General features: G+C 40.6%; 1 protein-coding gene across 1 annotated transcript in view; it reads right to left on the reverse strand.

Moving 5' to 3' along the window:
* The window catches only part of ICE2 (interactor of little elongation complex ELL subunit 2), a gene marked incomplete at its 3' end in the record, with an annotated part of 111479 nt that extends 97400 nt beyond the window's left edge, over positions 1–14079 (reverse strand). The window contains exon 1 of the mRNA XM_089663923.1: positions 14016–14079. Within this exon, the coding sequence (XP_089520049.1) occupies positions 14016–14041 (26 nt within the window). The remainder of the gene's footprint in view (positions 1–14015) is intronic.
* Between the last annotated feature and the right edge of the window lie 2925 nt (positions 14080–17004).

Consider the following 17004-nt stretch of genomic DNA (forward strand, 5'->3'; position numbering starts at 1 on the left):
CAACTAAACAATACCCTTATTCTCCAAATATAATCCATTGACATCTACTACTTAATGGCAATGAAATCTCTTTTTTATATAATTGTGTTTTTCTGCCTCATTGGAACATCCTCTGTAAGCTCCCAAACCTCTTCTTTTCACTTTCACTTCCATATGTTGAAAATAAGCAGTGCACGTTGTTTTCGGTAATGTAATCCCATAGTTCTTATTCCATCTGAGGAGTGGGCAAAAGAGGGTGGCTACCTTCTTACATACAGTGAATCTATGGAGAACGAACATGGCCACCCTCTAAAAGGAAGTGGGACACAGCCCCACTGCATGGGAAAATAAAAGTTTTGACCGGAGTTCTGCTTTAATAAACAATATTAACAATCTACTAAAAGTAGTACATTTCCAGGGGCAATTTTATGAATAAGTTAACCACTTTTACCCCCTTAATGACCAGGGCATTTTTTGCTATTCAGCTACTTTTGTTACTTTAACTGACAATGGTGCAGTTGTGCAGCAATGTACCCAAATGAATTTAAATCATTACTTCACACAAATAGAGTTTTCTTTTGTTGGTATTTAATCACCACTGTGGTTTTTTTTAATATATAAATTAAAAAATAATGAAAATTTTAAAAAAAGACTGTACATGCTTGGAAACGAAAGAATACATTACAATACATCATTTCCAAAGTTGTATTCAATCGTACAAGAATTTGTGTAACTTTAGTAACCTCTTTATTTTAGAAATAAGACTAGCATACAAAAAAACCCAAAACAGACGGCCATTTGTCCGATAGTCTCATTGTGTGTACAGGACATAACACCGCACTAGAGGGAGATAGTTCAGTAAATGAATGCACACAGAAATGTTATGGAACTATGAAAACCTTGTAGTGTGCTTTCATTCACAGAGCCATCTCCCTCTGGTGACATGTTACCATCCCTGAGCTCAGGGCAGAACATTTCCACACGGATACATTGTAGACTTTTATCTTCCTGGTCAGTGCAGAGTTCCCCTCGTTGGTATTTTCTACATTGCTAAAACACAGACTGCCTACTGCCAGGTGATACATACCCAATGTCTGTGTTCTTTAGTGAACTGACTTATGATTTATCTTTTTTTTGCAGTATTTACCTCACATTTGATATTTTACTTTGATGAATTGACTCTTATTATCTCATGTGATGTTTCTGAAAAATGAGCCATGTGACCTTCATATTGCAAGCGGAATCTTCTAGTGAATTGACCCCAAAGTCTGGGGAAAAAACTGAAGCCCTAAGCAGAAGGTTACATCCTCTGCATGCATTTTATACAAGGAGAACTGTATGGATTCCCTTTAACAAACTTCAACTGTACTTACATTTTCTGCTTGATATCCCTGCAATGTCTCACAGATACCTGTGACACCTGACAGTAAATTCCACTTCATACTGCTTCCTGTGATGGGGTGACAACACTGCTCTGAATTCTGAGCACTAATGTCACTCCCAGGTAGGCTGTGCACTACAGTCAGATGAGAAGACACTGTGGGCTCTGGCTATCAACCAGGGGCGGACTGACAACTCATGGGGCCCCTGTGGATATAGGGGATCATGGGGCCCCTGTGTCCTTGCCCAAACTCAAAAAAGCCTATGAAAAAGGTACCAGGGGCATCTCATGGGGCCCCCTACTGACCCCGGGCCCTTGGGCAGTGCCCGAGTTTCTAAATGGTCAGTCCGCCCCTGCTATCAACATGATCAATGATGATTCATAAGACTGTAGCCTGTCAATGAGTACCTGGCCACACCTAGACTTGCCCATTGCTTTCTGGATTAGCAGTACTGTCTCTTTTATTGAAATCCTCCCACTGTGTGCTAAAGTGTCTGGGAGGGGTAGCATGTGAGACACAAATGAAAGAGGATTTGGCTTAGTCAAAGAAGTTTTTTGGTTACATTATATGGCCTATGCATCACACAGTAAATGGATAGGGTAATTGTTTAGACATACAGGGGCCTTTAGTTGTACTTTAACCACAAGCCTACAGGGCACTTATACCCCCTTCCTGCCCAGGCCAATTTCCAGCTTTCAGCGCTGTCACACTTTGGATGACAATTGCGCGGTCATGCAACATTGTACCCATATGAAATTTTTATCATTTTTTTGAGACAGATAGAGCTTTCTTTTGGTGGTATTTAATCACCTCTGGGATTTTTATTTTTTCTTAAACAAACCAAAAACCACTGAAAATTTTGAAAAAAAATGTTTTTTCTTAGTTTTTGTTATACAATTTTGTAAATAAGTGATTTTTCTCCTTCACTGATGTGCGCTAATGAGGCTGCAGTGATAGACACTGATAGGCTGCACTGATGGACACTGATAAGTGGCACTGATGAGGAGGCACTGGTAGGTTGCACTGATGGGCATTGACAGGCATCACTGATGGGCACTGAAAGGAAGCACTGATACATGACACTGATAGGCGGCACTGGCTGGCACGAATGATTGGCATTGATAGGTGGCACTGACTGGCACTGATGGGTGACATTGAAAGGCAGCTCAGAAGGGCACTGATATGTGGCATCGATGTGCACTGGTATGCACTGATATGTGGCATTGATGTGGCACTGATGAGCACTGACTGCTGGCACTGATGGACACTGACAGGTGGCACTTCTGGGGCCACACTGATCATCAGTGCCCTGATGATCAGTGTACATGTCCCCGCGAGGCTCAGGGAGCGTGCAGCGCGGCGAGAATAGAAGGACGTCCTATGACGTCCTATCAGAACGAGAGAACCACCTTGCGCCCGTCATTGTACTATATGGTGGGCGGAAGGTGGTTAAAGTGTTACTAAACCCAGGATCCTGCATTCACTATATCTGGTCTCCCACAGTACACAGAACATGGAAATGCAATTGTTTTAGTAAATATAAACTGCTAAATACCTTTTCTCATCAGCAGTTAGAACAGTCTTGTGACTTCAGCAGAGTACTGGTTAAAGCCTGCAGGAGGAGTTTTGTTTCTGCTTTAGGAGGATGCAAAACCCCTGACCTGTGTCTAGATAGTGATGATTGGCCCTGTGCTGATCACTTGCACTCTCCCAAGAAAACAAAAACAGAGCATGTGAATGTGGCTAAGGGTTCAGTCTATCTTATCAGGAGATAAGACTTGGACATTAGAACAAGAGGAGGATCAGAGAAGACAGGATCAAACAGCATTTTTACACAATGCAGAGGATTAACCCCTTAGGTTCCACAGTGAGTATAACAAGCATGCTTTACTGCATATACAGACTGATTTTACTGTTGTGGGTTTAGTATCACTTTAAGTTTCACATTTGACTGGATTGTATTTTTAACATTATGCTTGCTTTAAAGCAGGGGTGGGCAACTCTGGCCCTCCAGCTGTTGTAGAACTACAAGTCCCATGCGGCATTGAAAAACTGACAGTTACAAGCATGACTCCCAAAGGCAGAGGCATGATGGGACTTGTAGTTCACCAACAGCTGGAGGGCCACAGTTGCCCACCCCTGCTTTAAAGGATAAGTTCACCTTTAAAACAAAAACAATAAATAAATACACATTTTTTGCAAGGTAAAAACGTGTATTTACTATTTTTTTTCAGGAGCCTGGAAAGCATTGCAGCAGCAATCAGCAGATCACTGATGCCATACAGGTCTCCTGCAAACTGTCAGTGTAATCTGTCTGCCTGTACATGGTACAGGCAGGCAGTTGCACACTGACAGGAAGAATCAATGAACTACCAAGGCTCAATGCTTAACAACAGCCGGCAGCTGCAAAAGATGTCGTTACTTTTAGCTGATTGATTCACAGAACTCTGTGAATGAATGATGTGGCCGTGTGGGTGGAGCCCTGCACAGCCATGCTCTGTCCAAAGAGTGACAGTTTGTACGGGGATCTTCTCTCCGTACAGCTGTCTCAGGGGAAATCAGTGAGCGGCTGTAGCAGTGGGAACATGTAACGTTCCCAAAGGTGAACTTATCCTTTAACAACACATAAGAAAATGCCTTAAATTATAGCAAACTTTAAACCTGGGGATTGCCATCCAAAGACAAACGAAACCAGCGCTCAAATCTTCATGCAGACTAAAAGGAATTCAGAATGCCAAACGAAGAGGTGCTGCCCTTCAAAGATCGGGAAATCTGGACACTGATGAACAAAAGCAGACAAGGGCACTCTCATCGTGCATTACCGTGGTACACCACGTATTTATTGTGTAGACAAATAGATGTATACTCACAAACAAAGCTAGCTCTGAGGAAGGGGGTTCGTCTCCCGAAACGTGTCAGTTATCCCTATTAAGGGCACAGCATTATATTGACTGTCCTTGCGGACTACATAGTTTGCTTTTAATTTCCTTTGGTTTGTGAGTGTACATCTATTTGTCTACACAATAAATACGTGGTGTACCACGGTAATGCACGATGAGAGTGCGCCCTTGTCTGCTTTTGTTCATCTGGGATTACCATAGTCATTCAATTCTGATGATGCCAGTTGCCTTACCAGTATGCTGACCCCCGGTTTCAGTAAGTTTGAGCCAATGACCTGAAACAAGCATGCACATCTGTAAACACACACATCATTATTTGCATGCTGGTTCCAAGTAATGAACACAAAGTAATGAAACAAAAGGGTTAAGAAGAAAACTGCCGGTCTGCCTTCACCCTACCGCCCCTGCCTTACGGTGCTGGAGATGAAACTAGGAGGGACCAGGGGAGCTATGGGGAGGTCGGACAAGGGGAAAGACGTCCATGCCCAGAGTTTTTAGCCCAAGGTTTAGATCAAAAGTGGAAGTTTATTCCATAAATGATCAATAGGCAAATGATAGGCCTAAAAAGAGGGGGAGGGGGGTGGGGGGGAGGGGAAACGCTGGGGGGGTGGGTAAGTGGAGAGGAGGGGTATTTTTCCTGCAAAAAAAAAAAAAAAGACATAAAAGCAAGTGAGAAGGGAGAAGAAGGGGAAGAGAAGATTTATGGAAGATGGAAGAGATTCAGTTTATAACATATAACGTAAATGGGTTGAACTCCCCTGGGAAGAGATTTAGACTGTTTAAAGAATTACATCATAGAGCAGCCTCAGTAATATTCTTACAGGAGACACATCTTGAGATAGAATCAAATGTTAGGCTGAGGTCCAGAAATCACCCAACATGGTATTATGCAGATTCCCCGGTCAAGAGAGCGAAGGGTGTTGCAATAGGTATGGCAAAGAATACTAGGTTTGAGCTGGAAGATAGAATGACAGACCCAGAGGGGAGATTTTTGTTCTTAAAGGGAAAACTACAGGAGATCGAATGTACACTGGCCAATATTTATTGTCCTAATAAAAGCCCAGAGATATATCTGAAAAAAGTGCTGAGGAAGTTGATGGACTTCAAAAAAGGTCGTTTGATTCTCGCTGGGGATTTTAATTTCTGTATGGATCCACAAAAGGATGCTACCTCCCATGTACAGAGAGAAGGAAGTAGGGCCCTGAAACTCTTGAAGAAAGAACTACATACAGTCATGGCCGAAATTGTTGGCACCCTTGATATTTTTCCTGAAAATCATGTATTTCTCACGAAACGTATTGCATTAACACATGTTTTGCTATACACATGTTTATTCCCTTTGTGTGTATTGGGACAAAACAAAAAAAGGGAGGAAAGAAAGCAAATTCGACATAATGTCACACAAACCTCCAAAAATGGGCTGGACAAAAGTATTGGCACCCTTTCACAACTGCGGATAAATAAGAATGTTACAAGCATGTGATGCTCCTGTAAACTCACCTGGGGCAAGTAACAGGTGTGGGCAATATAGAAATCACACCTGAAAGCAGATAAAAAGGAGAGACGTTCACTTAACCTTTGCATTGTGTGTCTGTCTGTGCCACACTAAGCATGGACAACAGAAAGAGGAGACGAGAACTGTCTGAGGACCTGAGAACCAAAATTGTGGCAAAATATCAACAATCTCAAGGTTACAAGTCCATCTCCAGAGAACTAGATTTGCCTTTGTCCACAGTGCGCAACATTATCAAGAAGTTTGCAACCCATGGCACTGTAGCTAATCTCCCTGGTCGTGGACGGATGAGGAAAATTGATGAAAGATTGCAACGCAGAATAGTCCGGATGGTGGATAAGCAGCCCCAAACATGTTCCAAAGACATTCAAGCTGTCCTGCAGGCTCAGGGAGCATCAGTGTCAGCGCGAACTATCCGTCGACATTTAAATGAAATGAAACGCTATGGCAGGAGACCCAGGAGGACCCCACTGCTGACACAGAGACATAAAAAAGCAAGACTACAGTTTGCCAAAATGTACTTGAGTAAGCCAAAAGCCTTCTGGGAAAACGTCTTGTGGACAGATGAGACCAAGATAGAGCTTTTCGGTAAAGCACATCATTCTACTGTTTACCGAAAACGGAATGAGGCCTACAAAGAACAAAACACAGTACCTACGGTAAAATATGGTGGAGGTTCAATGATGTTTTGGGGTTGTTTTGCTGCCTCTGGCACTGGGTGCCTTGACTGTGTGCAAGGCATCATGAAATCTGAGGATTACCAAAGGATTTTGGGTCGCACTGTAGGGCCCAGTGTCAGAAAGCTGGGTTTGCGTCCAAGATCCTGGGTCTTCCAGCAGGACAATGACCCCAAACATACGTCAAAAAGCACTCAGAAATGGATGGCAAAGAAGCGCTGGAGAGTTCTGAAGTGGCCAGCAATGAGCCCAGATCTAAATCCCATTGAACACCTGTGGAGAGATCTTAAAATTGCTGTTGGGAAAAGGTGTCCTTCCAATAAGAGAGACCTGGAGCTGTTTGCAAAGGAAGAGTGGTCCAAAATTCCGGGTGAGAGGTGTCAGAAGCTTATTGATGGTTATAGGAAGCGACTGATTTCAGTTATGTTTTCCAAAGGGTGTGCAACCAAATATTAAGTTAAGGGTGCCAATACTTTTGTCCAGCCCATTTTTGGGGTTTTGTGTGACATTATGTCATATTTGCTTTTCTGCCTCTGTTTTATATTTGTTCCAATACATACAAAGGGAATAAACATGTGTATAGCAAAACATGTGTTAATGCAATACCTTTTTTGTGTGAAATACTTGATTTTCAGGAAAAATATCAAGGGTGCCAACAATTTCGGCCATGACTGTATAAGTCAATTGGTAGATGCCTGGAGAATTACACACATGCAAGATAGAGATTATACCTTTTTTTCAAACATGCATAAGAGGTATTCAAGATTAGACCACATATTAATAGAACATCAATTAATTGACCACCTAGTTCAAGTTGAAATAGAGACAATCTCTCTATCGGATCACGCCCCAGTTATAATGAAATTGGAATGGGGGAAGGGGAAAACAGGAGGGCTGGGCTGGAAACTGAATGAGACACTATTAGTAGAAAAGGAAATAGCCCAGAAAATAGGGGAAGAGATTGAACGGTATTTCAAGGAAAACGAGACAGGTGATGTGTCCATAGCTACAGTGTGGGAATCTCATAAGGCATACATAAGAGGAATATTGATAGCGATTGGGGCAAGAAAGAAAAAAGAAAGAAGAGAGAAAATGAGTAGGCTCTTAGAAGAAATAAGTATACTAGAACAACAACACAAGAATAGAATAATAAAAGAAATAGAGTTGAAGTTAAAAAAAAAGAAAGAAGAATTGGAAGGTGTAATAGAAGAGGAGAGGAGAAAAGCATATAACAGGGTTTTGAGCGAGAGATATAGATGGGGAGAAAGATCGGGAAAATATTTGATGAGGGCCCTGAGGAAAAAGAAAAATAGAAATTATATAGAAAAAATAAAAGATGTTAAGGGGAATCTGAAACACTCAAATAGAGAAATCACCAAAGTTTTTATGGAATATTATAGAGATCTGTATAATATAAATCCCCTGCGGGAATCAGAAAATATAGAAAGTGAGAGGAATCAAAAGAGAAAGAAATATCTAGAGAAGGCTGGGTTACAAAAATTAAGCGAAGTCCAATTGAACTCCCTTGATGCAGATATCTCACAAGATGAAATAAAACTAGCTTTGAAGGGCACAGCGTCTGGGAAAAGCCCAGGACCAGATGGTTATACTGTGAGATATTATAAAAAATATAGTGAAATCTTAGTACCAAAACTTAGAAAATATATGAATGCATTAGGTGGAGTGATGGAAGTAAGAAAAGAATCGCTACAAGCTCAAATGGTGCTTATTCAAAAAGAGGGAAAAGATGCTACACAGTGTTCGAACTATAGACCTATTTCATTATTAAACACTGACACTAAGCTATATGCAAAGGTCTTGGCAAATAGATTGAAAGAGCTAATGCCGGAATGGATACATCAGGACCAGGTGGGTTTTGTTCCCGGGAGGGAAGGTAGAGATAATGGGTTACGATCATTGATGCTGATCCAAAAAAGTAAAAAGGGAAAAGAACCGGTGGTACTACTCTCTATAGACGCTGAAAAAGCGTTTGATAGAGTGAACTGGAGTTTCATGATGGATACGTTGGAAGTCATGGGAATTGGGCCCAGGATGAGAGAGTGGATAGGAAAGTTGTATAGATACCCCTCTGCAGTAGTTGTGGTGAACGGGGAGAGGTCAGAACCCATTGAGATGTCAAACGGTACAAGACAAGGATGTCCACTATCCCCATTGTTGTATGTTATATCATTAGAATCACTGCTATCAACAATAAGGTTAAACGGAGATATAAAGGGAATCCAGATAGGGGACACGGAACATAAAGTCGCCGCTTTTGCTGACGACTTGTTGTTCTACGTGGGAAACCCCAGGATAACACTCCCAAACCTAATGAAGATATTAAAGGAATATGGAGAATTGTCAAATTTAAAGATTAATCCAACAAAAACGGAGATTCTAAATATAAATATTTCAAAAAATGAAAAAGAAAAAATACAAAAGGAATTTCCCTTTAAATGGAAAGATAGAGATATAAAATACTTAGGAGTAAATCTCACAGCTTCATATAAACACCTTTATAAATTAAACTATATTTCACTGATTAATGAAATCAGAGAGGAGCTAAAAATATTGCAGGAGGGAACTCCGACATGGATAGGCCGTATTAACCTGGTAAAAATGATAATAGTACCAAAAATCATATATAGATATCAAATGATACCAATTAAACTCCCAGAGATCTTTTTTAAGTTAATTAAGAAACTGATAACAAAATACATATGGAGGAATAAAAAACCAAGATTGTCATATGAGTTGTTGAGTAGGAGGAAAGAAAGAGGTGGTTTAGGGCTTCCAGATTTTAAAAGATACTACAAAGCTGTAGTATTGGCAAGAACTATAGACTGGATACAGAACCATAAAAAAAGTTGGGTGAGAATAGAGAATGAACTTAGTGGAACAGATTTGGGTAAGGTGATATGGGTTCCAACACAGTATAGGGGCCTAAATGATAATGTAAATACATACACTTTGAATGTTTTAAAAATTTGGGATAATTTACACAAAAGTATGAAATGGTCTTTTAATTCAACACTGATTTCACTAAAAAACACTGAGTTTTTCCCCCCTGGTAGAGAAGAAATAGGAGGAAGGTGGTTTAAAAAGGAAGAGGTTCAATTAAGAGATATTTTGGTGGGGGATAAAATAGGATCATTTGGGGAATTGAAAAAAAAAGAGGGTGAGATTTTCACTAAATTAGACAAGTGGCGGTATTTTCAATTGAGGAGTTTTGTTGGAAGTTTACCAAAACCTTTAAGGACAAGAGACAACTGGAACTTGTTTGAAAAGGTTTTGGGTACACAAGGTGATGGGAAACACGGGATTGCTAAGGTATATAAAATACTCACCGAACTAGATATAAACACAAAGCCAACATATATAACAAAATGGGAAATTGATATGGGAAGCGTGATAGATGAGGAGAAGCAGAGGAGAATATATAGATTAACCCACGAAAACATTTCTATGAGAGAAGTAGAGATGAACTATAAGTGTTTGACAAGATGGCACATTACACCAAATGTTGAAAATAAGATGTGTAAAGAGAGTTCACCGTGGTGTTGGAGGGGATGTGGTGAAATAGGTACAACATATCACATATGGTGGGGTTGCCCAAAAATTCAGGTATTCTGGAAGACAATAATCCATTTGATAAGAAAAATAACAGAAATAGACATTGGAGTAGACCCAGAAGTGTGTATTTTGCATAACATGGACATATCAGCCAATAAATATAAAAAATCAGGGATATGGTGCTACATTAATGCTGCAAAAGCTCTGATACCCAGGTTTTGGAAGCAAACAGAGGTACCGAAGGAAGAAGACTGGATAGAAGGGGTTGAGCAGATTAAAAAGATGGAAAGGTTGTGCCATGTCCAGGAAGATAGGATGGAGATTTATAATAGGAAATGGGAGAATTGGGAAAAAGCTAAGTTATATATGAAATATAGGAAAGATTAAAGAAAGTAATAGGAAAACTGCACTTGCTGAGATAAAATGATGTAGAGAAAAGGAAAAGCAGGAAGATGGGATTTGGGTGAGGGTGGAGGAGGGGGGAGGGGGGGATTTTGGAATAAAGTAAATAAAGTAGAAATGATGGATACTATAGTGTATAAATATATATATATGTTTGTATATCATGATGTTGAAAAGTATTTAAAATGAAAATCAATAAATATTTAAATTATAAAAAAAAAAGAAGAAAACTGCCATACTACCAGATGTGTCAGAATGTAGCTTGATTAGAACTGCTCAGAGTTCTGGCATTGTGGTAGCAACTGCAAGCTAACTGTCTTTTTGTGTAAAACAGCTCAGCCAAGGGGTGCCCGTAAATGAACAATACTGTAAAGAAATCTCTTGTTTAACCATTTCAAGTCCGGACACTTTCACCCCCTTCCTGTCCAGGCCAATTTTCAGCTTTCAGTGCTATCACACTTAGAATGACAATTGCGCGGTCATGCAACACTGTACCCATATTAATTTTTTTGTATTTTTTTGAGACAGATAAAACTTTATTTTGGTGGTATTTATTCACCACTTGGATTTTTATATTTTTGTTATATAAATGAAAAGGTCCAAACATTTTGAAAAAAAAAAAAGTGTTTTTCTTAGAAAGTTTTGCAAATAAATAACCTATGTCACCATAATGACACTGTACTACTTGTGGGGGGTGATGAAGATTTTTTTTTTTATATGGATTGCTTTTACACCCATAAAGGCCATAAAAGCAATCATTTCTCCTCTCTGGCTGCATTCTTGCAGCCATTGGGAAATACTGTGAGAGCTGTGATTGGCCACAGCTTGTTACATGGTACAAGGCTGTTGCGAATAGCCTTGTACCATGTGATCTCTATGATCATTCACAGATTTCACAAGTAGTAAGCAATGATGTCAGGAAGTGACATCTTGCTTACTACTATTCATGTGATCACTGATTGGCCAATCAGTGAGCACATGATCAGGACTTCACATAGAGGTACCGTAAAGCGGTCGGCCACAGCGGGCACTGGATAGTGGTGCCGTACGCTCCCAGGGAGCGTGCACAGGCAGTGAATACAGAGGCCATTTATAAATGGCCACCCGCTCCTGCACTGTATGGTAGCATACCGGTCCTCAGATGTGGTGGCTGCATTCGTTTTTCTACTCTTTCTCCTTTACTTTCATCTAGCCAGTAAGTCTATTATTTGGTCTGCCTTCCTTTAACAGACCAAGCTGTCCAGCAAAATTAGAGGGATGATGAAAATAATTTAACACTTGCAGGGGTGCTTACAGTGGCCAGCTTTTATTTAAAGTGTAAACCCAGGACCCTCTATTCACTATATCTGGTCTCCCACAGTACAAAGAACATGGAAATGCAATTATATTAGTCAATATAAACTGCTAAATACCTTTTCTCATCAGCAGTTAGAGCAGTCTTGTGACTTCTATCAGTGTCCAGAAGAGCACTGGTTAAAGCTTGTAGGAGTTTTCTTTCTGCTCTAGGAGGATGTAAAACCCCTAACCTCTGTCTGACCAGTGCTGATTGGCCCTGTGCTGATCACATGCATTCTCCCAAGGAAACAAAAAAAACCTCTCTAGCAATATACACCAAACTGAGCGTATGCAGAGTGTCTCCACGATATGTCTTATCAGGAGACAAGAGAGGGACACTGGAAGAAGGGGAGGATCAGAGAAGTCAGGATCGAACAGCATTTTTAAACAATGCAGAGGATTAACCCCACAGGTTCCACACTGAGTATAATAAGCATGCTTTACTGCATATACAGACTGATTTTATGTTGTGGGTTTATTAAACAAAATAAAACTGTTGCTGTAACTGCTCAAAAAGTGTTACCTGGAGTTTATCCTTTATTTGTTGGTCAAGTCTATTTAAATCTGCTATTAAAATCTGCTAATACATCTAACACTACTTTCTCCCCAGACTGACAATGCTTCTGTCTAATGGTGTCTCTGTTACCCTTCTATCCAAAATAGGAATGCCCCAAGACAGGAAGTGTGTTACTGGCCGGATAACCTAGTGAAAATAAAGGAAATAAAAATAGAGAAAACTAATGCAGATACCACATCAAAGGACTGGTAAGTGGCAATATATTCCGTATTACATACATCATGGTACTTTCCCCGAAAAGTGAAGTCTCGCTGGTTTGCTCCCACCCCCCAGCCTGTAACGGAGTTGCAAATTTTTTTTTTTCTGGGGGGGGGGGGGAGGTAAGTACTGATTTTAACTGGTACCTGCTCTCACTTCTGCAATCCTCACCTAGAAAAGGATTGCACTGCTTGCCCCACCCCCTCCTGAGATACATCACATGTGCAGGACCTTTCACAAAGCACCGCACTAGCTTGCCCATTTGCAGTGGAGAGTCCGATGCGGTTTCTCAGGAAGCCACAGCTGACTACCATAACCAAGATGGCAGCGCCGCAGACCTACAGCAGTAAGAAGAGCCAGCTGTGCTAAGACAGTGCTGGACCCCAGGCACTGGTAAGTACCTGATTTTTAAAAGTCAGCAGCTACAGTATTTGTAAAACTAACATTAAAAGAAAAAAAAAGTTCCTCTATAAATTGCATACCTGTATGCTATATTGGTAGCCCCTAAAGCATGTCCAAAAAAATCCTAATAGCAGCCCCCCCACCACACTTCACAGTTGGGACACTGGCCCAGCACTCAGCATCACATGATCATATCACTGTTCTTAGTCACCTTGCCTACAGACCATGCGTGCACAGGGCCCACTCTCTCCTTAGAGCAGCAGTAGCTGAGCTCAGCATTTGAATAGGATCTCATTCACTCCTGTAATGCTATGGGGTGTGTGTCTGCACATATCTCCCCCCCCCCACCTAATATTTATTTCCAACATTTTATAAGAGAAACTAAGAAAAACATTTTTTTCCAAATTTTTGGTATTTTTTGTTAGATAGCAAAAAATTAAAAACCAGCGCTCATTAAATACCACTAAAAGAAAGCTCTAGTCGTATCAAAATATGCTATAACTTGAATTTGCCTACAGTGTTGCATTGTTGCCAGTTAAAGTAGTGCAGTGCTGAACTGCAAAAAAAAAAAATGTCCTGGTCATGAAGGAGGCAAAGCCATCCGGAGGTCATGTGGTTATATTGTGACTGACCTCCCACCTGATGGTGGCAGTATATTTCTGGGGTCAATGTCTCTTTGCAGAGCCAGCTGCACAGTACCAATGGGGGGGGGGGGATTCTCCTCACTGACCACCAATGTAAGGGGTACAAAAAGTCAGTGTTAGCAGACCTGAAAATGTATTCCAGGTTCCTCTGGGGTGGACAGGTTGGGAAAGGCTGATCTGAGCTGTGGTGAGGGGTCCACTGATTGGAAATAGCAAGGCAGCCTGGCCAGGGTAGTATGAATGGGCCCGAGGGTGCCTCTACATGTCAGGTGAGTGTAGTAAGTAATGCAGAGCCATAACCACCAGCAGTGTGCTCGGTGCAGCCAGAACACACCTCTGACCACGGGCAGCCTTCTCCTCCTCCTGTCTGCTCTGTATTCATTACACTACGAGCCCGGCTCCCGCCATAGTAACCACGACTGCCCACACTTACCACTTCAACTCTCCAGCCTCCTCCATCACTGCTTCCAATGTGCGGCTCACAACACCTACGTCATCACAGCGAGACAACCACCGACAGCTGACACATTCTATTCACTTCCTGGTCTATAGCTGAAGAGCTACAGCGACATCTAGAGCACAAATTGCTAACTGCACATGTGTCCGCTATTCTGGACACCACTACAGTCATCCCTTCATCTAATATATTTCTTTTTATTGCCCTATTTAGTAGTATATTTCTTTTCACCCCTTGACCTAGTATTATATTTCTTTTTATTCCCTGATCTGGTATTATATTCCTCTTTATTCTTTGATCTAGTATAATCTCTCTTTTTATTCCTTGATCTAGTATTACATTTATTTTTATTCCTTGATCTAGTATTATGTTTATTTTTATGCCTTGATCTACTATTATATTTATTTTTATTCCTTGATCTAGTATTATGTTTTTATGTATGCCTTGATCTACTATTATATTTGTTTTTATTCCTTCTTATAGTACTATATTATTATTATTATACAGTATTTATATAGCACCAAAGGGTTTGCTCAGCGCTGTACAATAGCAAGGGGGACAGAACATGAGACAAGACAGTAACAATACAATACATGAGGGCCCTGCTCTTTGGAGCTTACAATCTAGGAGGGAGGGGAAGGTGGCACAGGAGGAGATGGCTGTGGGGGATGTAGTGGCGGGAGGAGTGGAGGAGGTTAGTTGTTAGGTGAGGTCGGGTGTTAGGTGAGGTTGGGGTAGGCATCCCTGAAGAGGAGGGTTTTCAGGGTGCGCCTGAAGGTGAGGAGGGGAGGCGACAGTCTGATGGATTGGGGTAGGGAGTTCCAAAGGATGGGGGAAGTCCTGGAGAAGTCCTGCAATTGGGTGTGGGAGGAGGAGACCAGGGAGCTAGAGAGTAGGAGGTCCTGTGAGGAGCGGAGGGCACGGGTAGGGTAGTATTTGCGTATCAGGTCAGTTATGTAGTTTGGGGCGACGTTGTGAATGGCTTTGTAGGTCAGAGTTAGCAGTTTGAATTTGATGCGTTGGGCAATCAGGAGCCAATGAAGGGATTGGCAGAGGGGAGAGGCAGATGTGGAGCGGTTGGTGAGGTGGATGAGTCTAGCTGCTGAGTTTAGGATCAACTGGAGTGGGGATAGCGTTCATTTGGGTAGGCCAGTGAGAAGGGAATTGCAATAGTCCAGGCGTGAGATGATGAGGGAGTGTACGAGTTGTTTGGTGGTGTCTGGGGTAAAGAATGTGCGTATCTTGGAGATGTTGCAGAGGTGGAGCCTGCAAGATCTAGATAGCAGTTGGATGTGGGGTAGGAAGGAGAGGTGGGAGAGCAGGGTGACACCCAGGACTTTGGCGTGTGGGGTGGGAGAGATGGTGGCGTTGTTAGTAGTGATGGAGAAGATGGGGAGTGGGCACGGGGTGGGGGGAAGACCAGGAGCTCGGTTTATTTTTATTTATTTTATATTTATTTTTATTCCTCAATCTAGTATTATGTTTATTTATATACCTTGATCTACTATTATATTTATTCCTTGTTTTAGTATTATGTTTATTTGTATACCTTGATCTACTATTATAATCTAATAGATTGTAAGCTCGAAAGAGTAGGGCCCTCTTACCCCTTGTGTACTGTTTGATGTTACTGTTCTGTTTCATGTATTGTCCCCCCTCTATTGTACAGCGCTGAGCAAACCCTTTGGCGCTATATAAACTCGATAAATAAATAAATAAATATTTATTTTTATTCCTCAATCTAGTATTATGTTTATTTGTATACCTTGATCTACTATTATATTTATTTTTATTCCTCAATCTAGTATTATGTTTATTTTTATGCCTTGATCTACTATTATATTTATTTTTATGCCTTGATCGATTTATTATATTTATTTTTATTCCTCGATCTAGTATTATGTTTATTTGTATGCCTTGATCTACTATTATATTTATTTTTATTCCTTCTTATAGTATTATGTTTATTTTTATGCCTTGATCTACTATTATATTTATTTTTATTCCTTCTTATAGTATTATGTTTATTTATATGCCTTGATCAACTACTATAATATATTTTTTTATTCCTTGATCTAGTATTATATTTATTTATATTCTAAACAACGAGAACATTTCCTTGAAAAGTGAACAGTCTGTTTGACTTTAGTATATCAGCTCCAAAAGGTCCTGTATAGAAACTAATTTTGTGTTACGTGTAAATTGTAGTTACATTTTATTAGGGAGATTATATCTCTGTGGGGGATTGATACCCTCACAGGATGCGATTACAACATAAATTGGTGTTGTTTAGTAGCAGGGCTATGCTGACTGCTGGGAGCAATTTTTTTAGTTTTCTTTTTTTTTTTATCTAAGGGGGAGGCTGTACCCTTCCCACAGCTAGCTTGAGGATACACTAGTATTGAAATGTTGTATTATATCTTTGTATAGGAAAGATGGTTTATAGAGATGGTCATTCTTAGTAGTGATTTTCGATGAATACACTTTTGACTCATAATCACCTGTTTCTTCAGAACACAATTTATTGTGCACAAGAAGCCTTTTGTTGATCTGACAGATGAAGCTTTATTTAAACCTGTCTGGTTTCTTCAAGAAAACCTGTCATGAGAACAAAATCATGACTTGCATCCCTGATCTGTCCTTCTGAAAATGCTAGTTCCCTGTTTGCCATACTAACACCATGGCTTCAATACTCTTCACTGACCTGAAACAAGAATGCAGATAGGACCTTTCCTGATCTGTATTTACAGTCCGTGTATTGGTCTCTGGTTTACCCTAGATTAGGTTGGCAGCAGGGGTCTGAGGAGGTAAAGTGGTGTCAGTGGTTTGGTGTTAATCTTGTGAGTTGGTTGGGATATGGTGGCAGAATGTGATTACAATGGCATATTCCTGGTATACTTGTTGCATTCACGTTTGTGTTATTAGATTTTTAAACTCTACCCATTTGATAAAGTGCAGTTGTTAA

Source organism: Staurois parvus, unplaced genomic scaffold (assembly GCF_062004578.1).
Source record: "Staurois parvus isolate SC_StPar_1 unplaced genomic scaffold, SC_StPar_1.0 ptg001805l, whole genome shotgun sequence".
In the NCBI taxonomy this organism is placed as follows: Eukaryota; Metazoa; Chordata; class Amphibia; order Anura; family Ranidae; genus Staurois; species Staurois parvus.